Source organism: Salvelinus fontinalis, chromosome 22 (genome assembly GCF_029448725.1).
Source record: "Salvelinus fontinalis isolate EN_2023a chromosome 22, ASM2944872v1, whole genome shotgun sequence".
NCBI lineage: Eukaryota > Metazoa > Chordata > Actinopteri > Salmoniformes > Salmonidae > Salvelinus > Salvelinus fontinalis.
Window position 1 is genome coordinate 42,277,557 of NC_074686.1, and position 16,583 is coordinate 42,294,139.

Here is a 16,583-nt window from a genome sequence, read left to right on the forward strand (position 1 = left end):
CCAGCAGGCTAAAGTTCCTATCCACTCAGTAAGACCAGCAGGCTAATGTTCCTATAGACTCAGTAAGACCAGCAGGCTAATGTTCCTATCCACTCAGTAAGACCAGCAGGCTAATGTTCCTATAGACCCAGTAAGGCCAGCAGGCTAATGTTCCTATAGACTCAGTAAGACCAGCAGTCTAATGTTCCTATAGACTCAGTAAGGCCAGCAGGCTAATGTTCCTATAGACTCAGTAAGACCAGCAGTCTAATGTTCCTATAGACTCAGTAAGGCCAGCAGGCTAATGTTCCTATAGACTCAGTAAGGCCAGCAGGCTAATGTTCCTATACACTCAGTAAGACCAGCAGGCTAATGTTCCTATCGACTCAGTAAGGCCAGCAGGCTAATGTTCCTATCCACCCAGTAAGGCCAGCAGGCTAATGTTCCTATAGACTCAGTAAGACCAGCAGGCTAATGTTCCTATAGACCCAGTAAGACCAGCGGGCTAATGTTCCTATCAAACCAGTAAGACCAGCAGGCTAATGTTGCTATAGACCCAGTAAGACCAGCAGGCTAATGTTCCTATAGACCCAGTAAGACCAGCAGGCTAATGTTCCTATAGACCCAGTAAGACCAGCAGGCTAATGTTCCTATAGACCCAGTAAGACCAGCAGGCTAATGTTCCTATAGACCCAGTAAGACCAGCAGGCTAATGTTCCTATAGACTCAGTAAGGCCAGCAGGCTAATGTTCCTATCAAACCAGTAAGACCAGCAGGATAATGTTCCTATAAACCCAGTAAGACCAGCAGTCTGGTCTCTTATTATTGTAACTGTTATGAAAGTTGTATTGTCAATTTGTTTTGTATTTAAACGCCACTTTAAACTTGTACATGACCCTGAAACAAAATGTCCCCATGGGGACAATAAATAAACAATAAAGTCAGTAAAATAAAGTAAAGTAGTGGGTCTGTAGTGACGCCTCTAGTACTGAGATGCAGTGCCTTAGACCGCTGTGATACAGCCTGGAATCTAACCAGGGTCTGTAGTGACGCCTCTAACACTGAGATGCAGTGCCTTAGACCGCTGTGATACAGCCTGGAATCTAACCAGGGTCTGTAGTGACGCCTCTAGCACTGAGATGCAGTGCCTTAGACCGCTGTGATACAGCCTGGAATCTAAACAGGGTCTGTAGTGACGCCTCTAGCACTGAGATGCAGTGCCTTAGACCGCTGTACAGGAATAGATATAATCCTTGTTTCACTCCAGACCTCTCTGCCCTTGACCAGCACAGAAACATCCTGTGGCGTTCTGCATTAGCATCGAATAGTCCCCGTGATATGCAACTTTTCAGGGAAGTTAGGAACCAATATACACAGTCAGTTAGGAAAGCAAAGTCTAGCTTTTTCAAACAGAAATGTGCATCCTGTAGTACAAACTCCAAAAAGTTCTGGTACACTGTAAAGTCCATGGAGAATAAGAGCACCTCCACCCAGCTGCCCACTGCTCTGAGGCTAGGAAACTCTGTCACCACCGATAAATCCACTATAATTGAGAATTTCAATAAGCATTTTTCTACGGCTGGCCATGCTTTCCACCTGGCTACCCCTACCCCGGTCAACAGCCCTGCGCTCCCCATAGCAACTCGCCCAAACCTCCCCCACTTCTCCTTCACCCAAATCCAGATAGCTGATGTTCTGAAAGAGCTGCAAAATCTGGACCCCTACAAATCAGCCGGGCTAGACAATCTGGACCCTCTCTTTCTAAAATGATCTGCTGAAATTGTTGCCACCCCTATTACTAGCCTGTTCAACCTCTCGTGTCATCTGAGATTCCCATAGATTGGAAAGCTGCCGCGGTCATGCCCCTCTTCAAAGTGGGAGACACTCTAGATCCAAACTGTTACAGACCTATATACATTCTTCCCTGCCTTTCTAAAGTCTTCGAAAGCCAAGTTAACAAACAGATCACCGACCATTTCGAATCCCACCGTACCTTCTCCGCTATGCAATCTGGTTTCCGAGCTGGTCATGGGTGCACCTCAGCCACGCTCAAGGTCCTAAACGACATCATAACCGCCATCGATAAGAGACATTACTGTGCAGTCGTATTCATCGACCTGGCCAAGGCTTTCAACTCTGTCAATCACAACATTCTTATCAGCAGACTCAACAGCCTTGGTTTCTCAAATGACTGCCTCGTCTGGTTCACCAACTACTTCTCAGAGTTCAGTGTGTCAAATCGGAGGGCCTGTTGTCCGGACCTCTGGCAGTCTCTCTGGGGGTGCCACAGGGTTCAATCCTCGGGCCGACTCTCTTCTCTGTATACATCAATGATGTCACTCTTGCTGCTGGTGATTCTTTGATCCACCTCTACCCAGACGACACCATTCTGTATACCTCTGGCCCTTCTTTGGACACTGTTAACTAACCTCCAGATGAGCTTCAATGTCATACAACTCTCCTTCTGTGGCCTCCAACTGCTCCTAAATGCAAGTAAAACTAAATGCATGCTCTTAAACCGCACCTGCCCGCCCGTCCAGCATCACTACTCTGGACGGTTCTGAATATGTGGACAACTACAAATATCTAGGTGTCTGGCTAGACTGTAAACTCTCCTTCCAGACTCACATTAAACATCTCCAATCCAAATCGTCTTTCTATTTCACAACAAATCAAATCAAGTTTATTTTATATAGCCCTTCGTACATCAACTAATATCTCGAAGTGCTGAACAGAAACCCAGCCTAAAACCCCACACAGCAAGCAAGGCAGGTGTAGAAGCACAACAAAGCATCGGTCACTCATGCTGCCAAACATACCCAAGTAAAACTGACACTCTACTAGCCTCTAAAATAGCCTCCAACACTTGCTCATTAATGTACCCTACTCAACAAATTGGATGCAGTCTACCACAGCGCCATCCGTTTTGTCACCAAATCCCCATATACTACCCACCACTGCGACCTGTACGCTCTCGTTGTCTGGCCCTCGCTTCATACTCGTTGCCAACCCCACTGGCTCCAGGTCATCTACAAGTCTCTGCTAGGTAAAGCCCCGCCTTATCTCAGCTCACTGGTCACCATAGCAGCACCCACTCGTAGCACACGCTCCAGCAGGTATATTTCACTGGTCATCCCCAAAGCCAATTCTTCCTTCGGCCGCCTCTCCTTCCAGTTCCCTGCTGCCAATGACTGGAAGGAACTGCAAAAATCACTGAAGTTGGAGACTCATATCTCCCTCACTAGCTTTAAGCACCAGCTGTCAGAGCAGCCCACAGATCACTGCACCTGTACGTAGCCCATCTGTAAACAGCCCATCCAACTACCTCATCCCCATACTGTATTTATTTATTTATCTTGCTCCTTTGCATCCCAGTATCTCTACTTGCACATTCATCTTCTGCACATCTATCACTCCAGTGTTTAATTGCTATATTGTAATTACTTTGCCACCATGGCCTATTTATTGCCTTACCTCTCTTATCCTACCTCATTTGCACTTACTATATATAGATTTTTCTACTGTATTATTGATTGTATGTTTGTTTATTCCATGTGTAACTCTGTGTTGTTGTATGTGTCGAACTGCTTTACTTTATCTTGGCCAGGTCGCATTTGCAAATGAGAACTTGTTCTGGTTAAATAAAGGTGAAATAAATCAATAAAGATTTTTTTTTGCCTAGTTCCCTGAAACGAGTCACATATATGTGAGAATATGTGTAAATGGACATTTCCTGACTGCTGATGAGGTAGTCTTCCAAGGAAACATTGGTCCTGTCTCTTCTCTTCCCACCCTACCAGAGTGTATATATATATATATAGAGTATATATAACCAGAGGTTTCCAGTCTGAATGGAAGAGTTCCATAGAGGTCACCTCCCCCAATGTGGTCACCTGAGTTCCATAGAGGTCACCTCCCCCAATGTGGTCACCTGAGTGGTCATAGAGGTCACCTCCCCCAATGTGGTCACCTGAGTGGTCTGCATCCTTTCATCCTGCAGCCAGACACACACACACACACACACACACACACACACACACACACACACACACACACACACACACACACACACACACACACACACACACACACACACACACACACACACACACACACACACACACACACACACACACACACACACACACACACACACACAGCTCCACAGTGAACCTGGCGAGAGACATCAGACAGAATAGAAAATGGGCCTTAGACACATCAGAGATTGAGACAGAGTTCATCTACCTGCTGAGCTGATGCTTTGCTACTAAATTCTCTATTGGAGCAAATTGGGATTCCAGCTACAGAATTTCTCCAAACAAGGGACTAGAGAAATGTTGTTATATCTGGAGGGGTATTTAAAGATGGCTGCTGGACTGGGACTCAGGGACTGGGACTCAGGGACTGGGACTTAGGGACTGGGACTCAGGGACTGGGATTCAGGGATTCAGGGATTGGGACACAGGGACTGGGACACAGGGAATGGGACACAGGGACTGGGACTCAGGGAATGGGACACAGGGACTGGGACTCAGGGACTGGGACTCAGGGACTGGGATTCAGGGACTGGGATTCAGGGAATGGGACTCAGGGACTGGGACTCAGGGACTGGGATTCAGGGACTGGGATTCAGGGACTGGGACTCAGGGACTGGGACTCAGGGACTGGGACTCAGGGATTCAGGGACTGCGATTCAGGGACTGGGATTCAGGGACTGGGATTCAGGGACTGGGACTCAGGGACTGGGATTCAGGGACTGGGACTCAGGGACTGGGACTCAGGGACTGGGACTCAGGGACTGGGATTCAGGGACTGGGATTCAGGGATTGGGACACAGGGATTGGGACACAGGGACTGGGACTCAGGGAATGGGACTCAGGGAATGGGACTCAGGGAATGGGACTCAGGGAATGGGACTCAGGGAATGGGACTCAGGGACTGGGATTCAGGGACTGGGACTCAGGGACTGGGACTCAGGGACTGGGATTCAGGGACTGGGACTCAGGGACTGGGATTCAGGGACTGGGATTCAGGGATTCAGGGACTGGGACTCAGGGACTGGGACTCAGGGACTGGGACTCAGGGACTGGGATTCAGGGACTGGGATTCAGGGACTGGGACTCTGGGATTCAGGGACGGGGACTCAGGGATTCGGGGACTGGGACTCAGGGACTGGGGCTCAGGGATTCGGGGACTGGGACCCTGCGATTCAGGGACTGGGACTCAGGGACTGGGACTCAGGGATTCAGGGACTGGGACTCAGGGATTCAGGGACTGGGACTCAGGGACTGGGACTCAGGGACTGGGACTCAGGGACTGGGACTCGGGGACTGGGACTCGGGGACTGGGACTCGGGGACTGGGACTCAGGGATTCAGGGACTGGGACTCAGGGACTGGGACTCAGGGATTCAGGGACTGGGACTCTGGTAATCAGGGACTGGGACTCTGGGATTCAGGGACTGGGACTCTGGGATTCAGGGACTGGGACTCTGGGATTCAGGGACTGGGACTCAGGGATTCAGGGACTGGGACTCAGGGACTGGGACTCAGGGATTCAGGGACTGGGACTCAGGGATTCAGGGACTGGGACTCAGGGACTGGGACTCAGGGACTGGGACTCAGGGACTGGGACTCAGGGACTGGGACTCTGGGATTCAGGAACTGGGACTCGGGGACTGGGAGTCGGGGACTGGGACTCTGGGACTCAGGGACTGGGACTCAGGGATTCAGGGACTGGGACTCTGGGATTCAGGGACTGGGACTCTGGGATTCAGGGACTGGGACTCTGGGATTCAGGGACTGGGACTCTGGGATTCAGGGACTGGGACTCAGGGATTCAGGGACTGGGACTCGGGGACTGGGACTCAGGGACTTGGAGGGGGGAGGAGGGGGGAGGAGGAAGGGAGATGAGGAGGGGAAAAGAGGAAAGGAGAGGAGAGGAGAGGAAAGGAGAAGAGGAAAGGAGAGGAGGAGAAAGAAGGAGAGGAGGGGAGGAGAAAGGAGGAGAGGAGGGGATGGGACGAGGGGAGAAGAGGAGAGGGGAGAGAAGGAGAGGAGGAGAGCACAGGAGACAAGGAGGGGAGAGGAGGAGAGGAGAAGAGGAAAGGAGGAGAGGAGAAGAGGAAAGGAGAAGAGGAGAGGAATAGGGGAGAGGAGAGGATTAGGGGAGGATTCGGGGAGGAGAGGAGAGGTGAAGAGAGGAGAGGAGAGGAGAGGAGAGGAGAGGAGAGGAGAGGAGAGGAGAGGAGAGGAGAATTCTGTTCCATTCTCGCACAGTTCTGAAGCATGACATGCCATCACCCAGGTGCTGGAACAAAAACCAGCGCTGTGGCTGCCTGGGTTCTCCATTCTGATTCAGTGGTCTAAAAGTAGCCGCTGCTTCCCAGGGCACGGACAGAGCTGACCTCCGATCTACATTCAACCAACATTCAGACCAGATCTGGTGAGTCACACTGTTACTAATGACCCTAGAGGCATGCTACACAGAGCCAGCTAATCAGACTGCTGAGACACACATTACCCAACATAGGGTAGGTAATATATAACACATTATGCTTGATCCAAAGCAATTTACAGTCATGCATGAATACAAGCGCCATGCTCTACCAGCTGAACCACACAAGAACACACAACACACAACACACAATACACAACACACAACACACAATACAACACACAATACAACACACAATACAACACACAACACAACACACAATACACAACACACAATACACAACACAACACAACACACAATACACAACACAACACACAACACACAATACAACACACAACACAACACACAATACACAACACACAATACACAACACAACACACACACAAAACACAACACACAACACACAACACACAATACACAACACACAATACAACACACACACAACACAACACACACAACACACACAAAACACAACACAAACACAACACACAACCACACACACTAATTGCGTAGACACAGACATAAAGCAGAAGTCCCCTCAGACGTTTGTCTGGATGAAGAGCACTCATCACTCATCACATACTGACTGACTGACTGACTGACTGACTGACTGACTGACTGAAGTACTTACTGACTGACTGACTGACTGACTGAAGGACTGACTGACTGACTGACATACTGAAGTACTGACTGACTGACTGACTGACTGACTGACTGACTGACTGACTGACTGAAGGACTGACTGACTGACTGACTGACTGACTGACTGACTGAAGGACTGACTGACTGACTGAAGGACTGACTGACTGACTGACTGACTGACTGAAGGACTGACTGACTGACTGAAGGACTGACTGACTGACTGACTGACATACTGAAGTACTGACTGACTGACTGACTGACTGACTGACTGACTGAAGGACTGACTGACTGACTGACATACTGAAGTACTGACTGACTGACTGACTGACTGACTGAAGGACTGACTGACTAACTGACTGACTGACTGACATACTGAAGTACTGACTGACTGACTGAAGGACTGACTGACTGACTGACTGACTGGCTGACTGGCTGGCTAGCTGACTAGCTGACTGACTGACTGACTGACTGACTGAAGGACTGGCTGGCTGACTGACTGGCTGGCTAGCTGGCTGACTGACTGGCTGGCTAGCTGACTAGCTGACTGACTGACTAGCTGACTGACTGACTGAAGGACTGGCTGACTGACTGACTGGCTGACTGACTGACTGGCTGACTGGCTGACTGAAGAGAAGAGAAAAGAGGAGAAGAGAGAAGAGAAGAGAAAAGAGGAGAAGAGAGGAGAAGAGAGGAGAAGAGAAGAGAGGAGAAGAAAGTAGAGAAGAGAAGAGAGGAGAAGAGAAGAGAAGAGAAGAGAGGAGAAGAGAAGAGAGGAGAAGAGAAGAGAGGAGAGGAGAGGAGAGGAGAGGAGAGGAGAGGAGAGGAGAGGAGAGGAGAGGAGAGGAGAAGACTTGCCTCTCCTGACGGGTTTGCTCGGCCGTGGTCTCCATGGCACATTCCAGGGAGCTCTGCAGCGAGTGGAGCTGATTGGTTGTCTCTTTCAACAGGAAGCGTGTCACGAACTGCTCCAGGTGTGTGGCTTCCTGGTAGTCCTGGAGGAGAGAGGAACCAACCCTTAGAACCCCTAGACCCTACTGGGCTTCGTTGTAGTCCTGGAGGAGAGAGGTACCAACCCTTAGAACCCCTAGACCCTACTGGGCTTCCTGGTAGTCCTGGAGGAGAGAGGTACCAACCCTTAGAACCCCTAGACCCTACTGGGCTTCCTGGTAGTCCTGGAGGAGAGAGGTACCAACCCTTGGAACCCCTAGACCCTACTGGGCTTCCTGGTAGTCCCCCCCTCCTCAATATACCAGTCTGTCTCCCCTCAATATACCTGTCTGTCCCTCCCCCCAATACACCTTTTCATCCCTACCTGTCTGTTTCCCCTCAATACACCTGTCTGTCCCTCCCTTCAATATACCTGTCTGTCCCTCCCCTCAATATACCTGTCTGTCTCCCCTCAATATACCTGTCTGTCTCCCCTCAATACACCTGTCTGTCCCTCCCTTCTGTCACGCCCTGGCCTTAGTATTCTTTGTTTTCTTTATTATTTTAGTTAGGTCAGGGTGTGACATGGGGAATGTTTTTGTTTTGTTGGTTTTGGGTGTTTTTTATGGTATAGGGGTTGTTGTATAATATATGGGTTTGTGTGGAGTACAGGTGTCTAGTGTTGTCTATGTATGTTTAGTTGTCTAGGAGAGTCTATGGTTGCCTGAATGAGTTCCCAATTAGAGACAGCTGATTTCGGTTGTCTCTGATTGGGAGCCTTATTTAGGGTAGTCTATGTAAGAACGTTAGTAGCCTGTATGTTTGTGCACAACGTTTGTAGCTTCACGGTCGTTTTGTTATTTTGTTGTTTTGTTAAAGTGTTTTTGTGTCGTGTTCATCTTCGTGTTAAAATAAAAGAAGATGGCATATTTTCCAACTGCTGCATTTTGGTCCGTTAATCCGCCACACGATCGTGACAGAATTACCCACCATAGGACCAAGCGGCATGGAAAGCGGCAACAGGACCTACCTACACAGGATTCATGGACATGGGAGGAGATACTGGATGGTAAGGGGCCGTGGGTTCAACCGGGAGAATATCGCCTTCCTCGTGAAGAGCTGGAGGCAGCTAAAGCCGAGAGGAGGCGATATGAGGAGGCAGCACGGAGACAAGGCTGGAAGCCCGTGAGTACAACCCAAAAATTTCTTGGGGGGGGCCTTAAAGGGAGTGTGGCGAAGTCAGGTAGGAAACCTGCGCCTACTCCCTGTACTTACCGTGGAGAGCGAGAGTACGGGCAGACACCGTGTTACGCAGTAGAGCGCACGGTGTCTCCTGTACGCGTGCATAGCCCGGTTCGGTACATTTCAGCTCCACGTATCGGCCGGGCTAGACTGAGCGTTGAGCCGTATGTCATGAAGCCGGCCCAACGCATCTGGTCACCAGTGCGTCTCCTCGGGCCGGCGTACATGGCACCAGCCTTACGTATGGTGTCCCCGGTTCGCCTACATAGGCCGGTGCGGGTTATTCCACCTCCCCGCACTGGTCAGGCGAAGGGGAGCATAGAACCAGGTAAGGTTGGGCAGGCTCGGCGTTCAAGGGAGCCAGTACGCCTGCACGGTCCGGTATTTCCGGCGCCACCTCCCCGCCCCAACCCAGTACCACCAGTGCCTCCTCCACGCACTAGCTATATGGTGCGTGTCTCCAGCCCTTTACCACCAGTGTCTAAACCACGCACCAAGCCTCCTGTGTGTCCCCAGAGTCCTGTGCGTCCTGTTGCTGCTCCCCGCACTAGCCCTGAGATGCGTGTCCCCAGCCCGGTGCCACCAGTCCCGGCACCACGCACCAGGCCTACAGTGCGCCTCAGCCGGCAGGAGTCTGCCGTCTGCACAGCAATGACTGAACTGCCCGTCTGCCAAGTGCCATCTGAGCCATCCGTCTCCCCAGCGCCATCTGAGCCATCCGTCTCCCCAGCGCCATCTGAGCCATCCGTCTGCAATGAGCCTGCAAAGCCGCCCGTCTGCCATGAGCCTGCAAAGCCGCCCGTCTGCCATGAGCCCACTGAGCCGTCCGCCAGACAGGAGCCGCTAGAGCCGCCAGCCAGACAGGAGCCGCTAGAGCCGTCCGTCAGACAGGATCTGCCAGAGCCGCCAACCAGACAGGATCTGCCGGAGCCGCCAACCAGACAGGATCTGCCGGAGCCGCCAACCAGACAGGATCTGCCAGAGCCGCCAGCCAGCCATGAGCAGCCAGATCCGTCAGCCAGCCATGAGCAGCCAGATCCGTCAGCTAGCCATGAGCAGCCAGATCCGTCAGCTAGCCATGAGCAGCCAGATCCGTCAGCTAGCCATGAGCAGCCAGATCCGTCAGCTAGCCATGAGCAGCCAGATCCGTCAGCCAGCCATGAGCAGCCAGATCCGTCAGCCAGCCATGAGCAGCCAGATCCGTCAGCCAGCCATGAGCAGCCAGATCCGTCAGCCAGCCATGAGCAGCCAGATCCGTTAGCCAGCCATGAGCAGCCAGATCCGTTAGCCAGCCATGAGCAGCCAGATCTGTCAGCCAGCCATGGGCCGTCCCTCAGTCCGGAGCTGCAGTCCCTCAGTCCGGAGCTGCAGTCCCTCAGTCCGGAGCTGCAGTCCCTCAGTCCGGAGCTGCCATTCATCAGTCCGGAGCTGCCCCTTACCCTGGAGCTGCCCCTTACCCTGGTGCTGCCCCTTACCCTGGTGCTGCCCCTTACCCTGGTGCTGCCCCTTACCCTGGTGCTGCCCCTTACCCTGGTGCTGCCCCTTACCCTGGTGCTGCCCCTTACCCTGGTGCTGCCCCTTACCCTGGTACTGCCCCTGATCCTGGTACTGCCCCTTACCCTGGTACTGGACCTTAGTCCGGAGCTGTCCCTTAGTCCGGAACTGCCCCTTAATACAATGGGGTTAATGTGGAGGGGGGTCGTTTGGAGGAAGCCTAGGAGGTGGTTAGGTACTGTGGTGACGTGGGGACCGCGACCAGAGCCGGAGCCGCCACCGTGGAGGGAAGCCCACCCAGACCCTCCCCTAGACTGTGTATGGTGCGCCCGGAGTTCGCGCCTCAAGGGGGGGGTTATGTCACGCCCTGGCCTTAGTATTCTTTGTTTTCTTTATTATTTTAGTTAGGTCAGGGTGTGACATGGGGAATGTTTTTGTTTTGTTGGTTTTGGGTGTTTTTTATGGTATAGGGGTTGTTGTATAATATATGGGTTTGTGTGGAGTACAGGTGTCTAGTGTTGTCTATGTATGTTTAGTTGTCTAGGAGAGTCTATGGTTGCCTGAATGAGTTCCCAATTAGAGACAGCTGATTTCGGTTGTCTCTGATTGGGAGCCTTATTTAGGGTAGCCATAGGCTCTCATTGGTTGTGGGTAATTGTCTATGTAAGAACGTTAGTAGCCTGTATGTTTGTGCACAACGTTTGTAGCTTCACGGTCGTTTTGTTATTTTGTTGTTTTGTTAAAGTGTTTTTGTGTCGTGTTCATCTTCGTGTTAAAATAAAAGAAGATGGCATATTTTCCAACTGCTGCATTTTGGTCCGTTAATCCGCCACACGATCGTGACACCTTCAATATACCTGTCTGTCCCTCCCCTCAATATACCTGTCTGTCCCTCCCCTCAATATACCTGTCTGTCTCCCCTCAATATACCTGTCTGTCCCTCCCCTCAATACACCTGTCTGTCCCTCCCTTCAATACACCTGTCTGTCCCTCCCCTCAATATACCTGTATGTCTCCCCTCAATATACCTGTATGTCTCCCCTCAATATACCTGTCTGTCTCCCCTCAATATACCTGTCTGTCCCTCTCCTCAATATACCTGTCTGTCTCCCCTCAATACACCTGTCTGTCCCTCCCCTCAATATACCTGTCTGTCTCCCCTCAATATACCTGTCTGTCTCCCCTCAATATACCTGTCTGTCTCCCCTCAATACACCTGTCTGTCCCTCCCCTCAATATACCTGTCTGTCTCCCCTCAATACACCTGTCTGTCCCTCCCCTAAATACACCTGTCTGTTGCCCACATTTCCCATCGAGGACCCCTTTGGGAACATCCTCTGGGTCAGACAGGTGTTTGTATGTTGCCCATAACTACTGCTCCAGATATAAAGGTGTCCAGGTGAGTCCCAGAGTTGACGTACCTTCTTGGTCTTGCCCATTGCCTTCAGTATTGTTATGTTGAGGTCCTCGAGGGCTGCCAGGACCTTCTCATATTCACCAAGGTGCTGGGAGAAGTACTCTTAAAACACAGACAGACAGACAGACAGACAGACAGACAGACAGGGAAAATACACCATTTAGCAGAGGCTTAAATATACACTGCTCAAAAAAATAAAGGGAACACTAAAATAACACATCCTAGATCTGAATGAATGAAATATTCTTATTAAATACTTTTTTCTTTACATAGTTGAATGTGCTGACAACAAAATCACATAAAAATTATCAATGGAAATCAAATTTATCAACCCATGGAGGTCTGGATTTGGAGTCACACTCAAAATTAAAGTGGAAAACCACACTACAGGCTGATCCAACTTTGATGTAATGTCCTTAAAACAAGTCAAAATGAGGCTCAGTAGTGTGTGTGGCCTCCACGTGCCTGTCACGTTCCTGACCTGTTTCCTCTTGTTTTGTATGTGTTTATTGGTCAGGGCGTGAGCTGGGTGGGCATTTCTATGTGTTGTGTTTCTATGTTGGGTTAAAGGGTTAATTGACCTTGTATGGCTCTCAATCAGAGACAGGTGTTTTCGTTTTCCTCTGATTGAGAGACATACATAGGGAGGTTGTTTCTCACTGTTTGTTTGTGGGTGATTGTCGCTGTGTCTATGTCGATGGTCTATGGTGCATGTATGCACTAGTTCATTCGTAGCTTCATGTTCGTCAGTTTTGTTATTTTGTTAGTTTGTTAAAGTGTTTCGTTTCATGTTCATCTTCGTAGAAAAATAAAAGAAGATGGCTTATTTTCCACATGCTGCGCCTTGGTCCTCACTCTCTACCTTTGACGATCGTGACAGTGCCTGTATGACCTCCCTACAACGCCTGGGCATGCTCCTGATGAGGTGGCGGATGGTCTCCTGAGGGATCTCCTCCCAGACCTGGACTAAAGCATCCACCAACTCCTGGAGAGTCTGTGGTGCAACGTTGCATTGGTGGATGGAGCGAGACATGATGTCCCAGATGTGCTCAATTGGATTCAGGTCTGGGGAACGGGCGGGCCAGTCCATAGCATCAATGCCTTCCTCTTGCAGGAACTACTGAAACACTCCAGCCACATGAGGTCTAGCATTGTCTTGCATTAGGAGGAACCCAGGGCCAACCGCACCAGCATATGGTCTCACAAGGGGTCTGAGGATCTCATCTCGGTACCTAATGGCGGTCAGGCTACCTCTGACGAGCACATGGAGGGCTGTGCGGCCCCCCAAAGAAATGCCACCCCACACCATGACTGACCCACCGCCAAACCGGTCATGCTGGAGGATGTTGCAGGCAGCAGAACATTCTCCACGGCGTCTCCAGACTCTATCACGTCTGTCACGTGCTCAGTGTGAACCTGCTTTCATCTGTGAAGAGCACAGGGCGCCAGTGGCGAATTTGCCAATCTTGGTGTTCTCTGGCAAATGCCAAACGTCCTGCACGGTGTTGGGCTGTAAGCACAACCCCCACCTGTGGACGTCGGGCCCTCATACCACCCTCATGAAAGTCTGTTTCTGACCGTTTGAGCAGACACATGCACATTTGTGACCTGCTGGAGGTCATTTTGCAGGGCTCTGGCAGTGCTCCTCCTAATCCTCCTTGCACACAGTCGGAGGTAGTGGTCCTGCTGCTGGGTTGTTGCCCTCCTACGGCCTCCTCCACGTCTCCTGATGTACTGGCCTGTCTCCTGGTAGCGCATCCATGCTCTGGACACTAGGCTGACAGACACAGCAAACCTTCCTGCCACAGCTCACATTGATGTGCCATCCTGGATGAGCTGCACTACCTGAGCCACTTGTGTGGGTTGTAGACTCCGTCTCATGCTACCACAAGAGTGAAAGCACCGCCAGCATTCAACAGTGACCAAAACATCAGCCAGGAAGCATAGGAACTGAGAAGTGGTCTGTGGTCACCACCTGCAGAACCACTCCTTTATTGGGGGTGTCTTGCTAATTGCCTATAATTTCCACCTTTTGTCTATTCCATTTGCACAACAGCATGTGAAATTTATTGTCAATCAGTGTTGCTTCCTAAGTGGACAGTTTGATTTCACAGAAGTGTGATTGACTTGGAGTTACATTGTGTTGTTCAAGTGTTCCCTTTATTTTTTTGAGCAGTGTATATGTATAGTGTGTATGTATAGTGTGTATTTATAGTGTGTATGTATAGTGTCCCCAGCGGGAATTAAACTCAACATCCTGACATTTGAAGCGCCATGGTCACATGGCCACAGAGGACTATTTATTTGTAGGAATGAAAAAGTTTGACAAGGACCTCAGGTGTTTAGTGTGCTTGTGGGTGTCTAAATCTACACCCAGGCACTGCTGCCAGGTCCTGAGCTCACTTGAGACCCAGGTGCTACTGCCAGATCCTGAGCTCACTAGACACCCAGGCACTGCTGCCAGATCCTGAGCTCACTAGACACCCAGGCACTGCTGCCAGATCCTGAGCTCACTAGACACCCAGGCACTGCTGCCAGATCCTAAACTCACTAGACACCCAGGCACTGCTGCCAGATCCTGAGCTCACTAGACACCCAGGCACTGCTGCCAGATCCTGAGCTCACTAGACACCCAGGCATTGCTGCCAGATCCTGAGCTCACTAGACACCCGGGCACTGCTGACAGATCCTGAGCTCACTAGACACCCAGGCACTGCTGCCAGATCCTGAGCTCACTAGACACCCAGGCATTGCTGCCAGATCCTGAGCTCACTAGACACCCAGGCGCTGCTGCCAGATCCTCAGCTCACTTGACACCCAGGCACTGCTGCCAGATCCTGAGCTCACTAGACACCCAGGCACTGCTGCCAGATCCTGAGCTCACTAGACACCCAGGCATTGCTGCCAGATCCTGAGCTCACTAGACACCCAGGCACTGCTGCCAGATCCTGAGCTTACTAGACACCCAGGCACTGTTGCCAGATCCCGAGCTCACTAGACACCCGGGCGCGGCACTGCTGCCAGATCCTGAGCTCACTAGACACCCAGGCGCTGCTGCCAGATCCTGAGCTCACTAGACACCCAGGCGCTGCTGCCAGATCCTGAGCTCACTAGACACCCAGGCGCTGCTGCCAGATCCTGAGCTCACTAGACACCCAGGCACTGCTGCCAGATCCTAAGCTCACTAGACACCCGGGCGCTGCTGCCAGATCCTGAGCTCACTAGACACGCAGGCACTGCTGCCAGATCCTGAGCTCACTAGACACCCAGGCACTGCTGCCAGATCCTGAGCTCACTAGACACCCAGGCATTGCTGCCAGATCCTGAGCTCACTAGACACCCAGGCACTGCTGCCAGATCCTGAGCTCACTAGACAACCAGGCACTGCTGCCAGATCCTGAGCTCACTAGACACCCAGGCACTGCTGCCAGATCCTGAGCTCACTAGACACCCGGGCGAGGCACTGCTGCCAGATCCTGAGCTCACTAGACACCCAGGCACTGCTGCCAGATCCTGAGCTCACTAGACACCCGGGCACTGCTGCCAGATCCTGAGCTCACTAGACACACAGGCATTGCTGCCAGATCCTGAGCTCACTAGACACCCAGGTGCTGCTGCCAGATCCTGAGCTCACTAGACACCCAGGCACTGCACTGCTGCCAGATCCTGAGCTCACTTGCGTGAATTGTTTGTTTGTTTATAGTTATATCGCTCAATTCTGTTTTGTTTTGTCTAAATCCAAATACGTCGCAAGTTTGAAAGTAGATTGTTCATGTCTTGCTTGACTTTAGTGCAGCTTTTGACATTATCGATCATAGTCTGCTGCTGGAAAAACGTATGTGTTTTTGCCTTTACACCCGTTACTATAACGTGGATGAAGAGTTCAGAGTTACTTGTCTAACAGAACACAGAGGGTGTTCTTTAATTCTTTAATCTCCAACATAATCCAGGTAGAATCAGGAATTCCCCAGGGCAGCTGTTTAGGCCCCTTGCTTTTTTCAATCTTTACTAACGACATGCCACTTTGAGTAAAGCCAGTGTGTCTATGTATGCAGATGACTCAACACGACACACGTCAGCTACTACAGTGACTGAAATGACTGCAACACTTAACAAAGAGCTGCAGTTAGTTTCAGAATGGGTGGAAAATAATAAGTTAGCCCTTAATATTTCTAAAACTAAAAGCATTGTATTTCGAACAAATCACTCACTAAACCCTAAATCTCAACTAAATCTAGTAAAAAATAATGTGGAAATTGAGCAAGTTGAGGTGACTAAACTGCTTGGAGTAACCCTGGATTGTAAACTGTCATGGTCAAAACATATTGATACAGTAGTAGCTACGATGGGGAGCAGTCTGTCTAAAATAAAGCCCTGCTCTACCTTCTTAACAGAACTATCAACAAGGCAGGTCCTACAGGCCCTAT

General features: G+C 50.7%; 1 protein-coding gene across 1 annotated transcript in view; it reads right to left on the reverse strand.

The window, feature by feature from the left end:
• Positions 1–16,583, reverse strand: part of necab1 (N-terminal EF-hand calcium binding protein 1) — a gene marked incomplete in the record, with an annotated part of 92,872 nt that overhangs the window by 37,476 nt on the left and 38,813 nt on the right. The window contains 2 exon segments of the mRNA XM_055877390.1: positions 7,932–8,068; positions 12,161–12,258. Coding sequence (XP_055733365.1) covers positions 7,932–8,068; positions 12,161–12,258 — 235 coding nt within the window.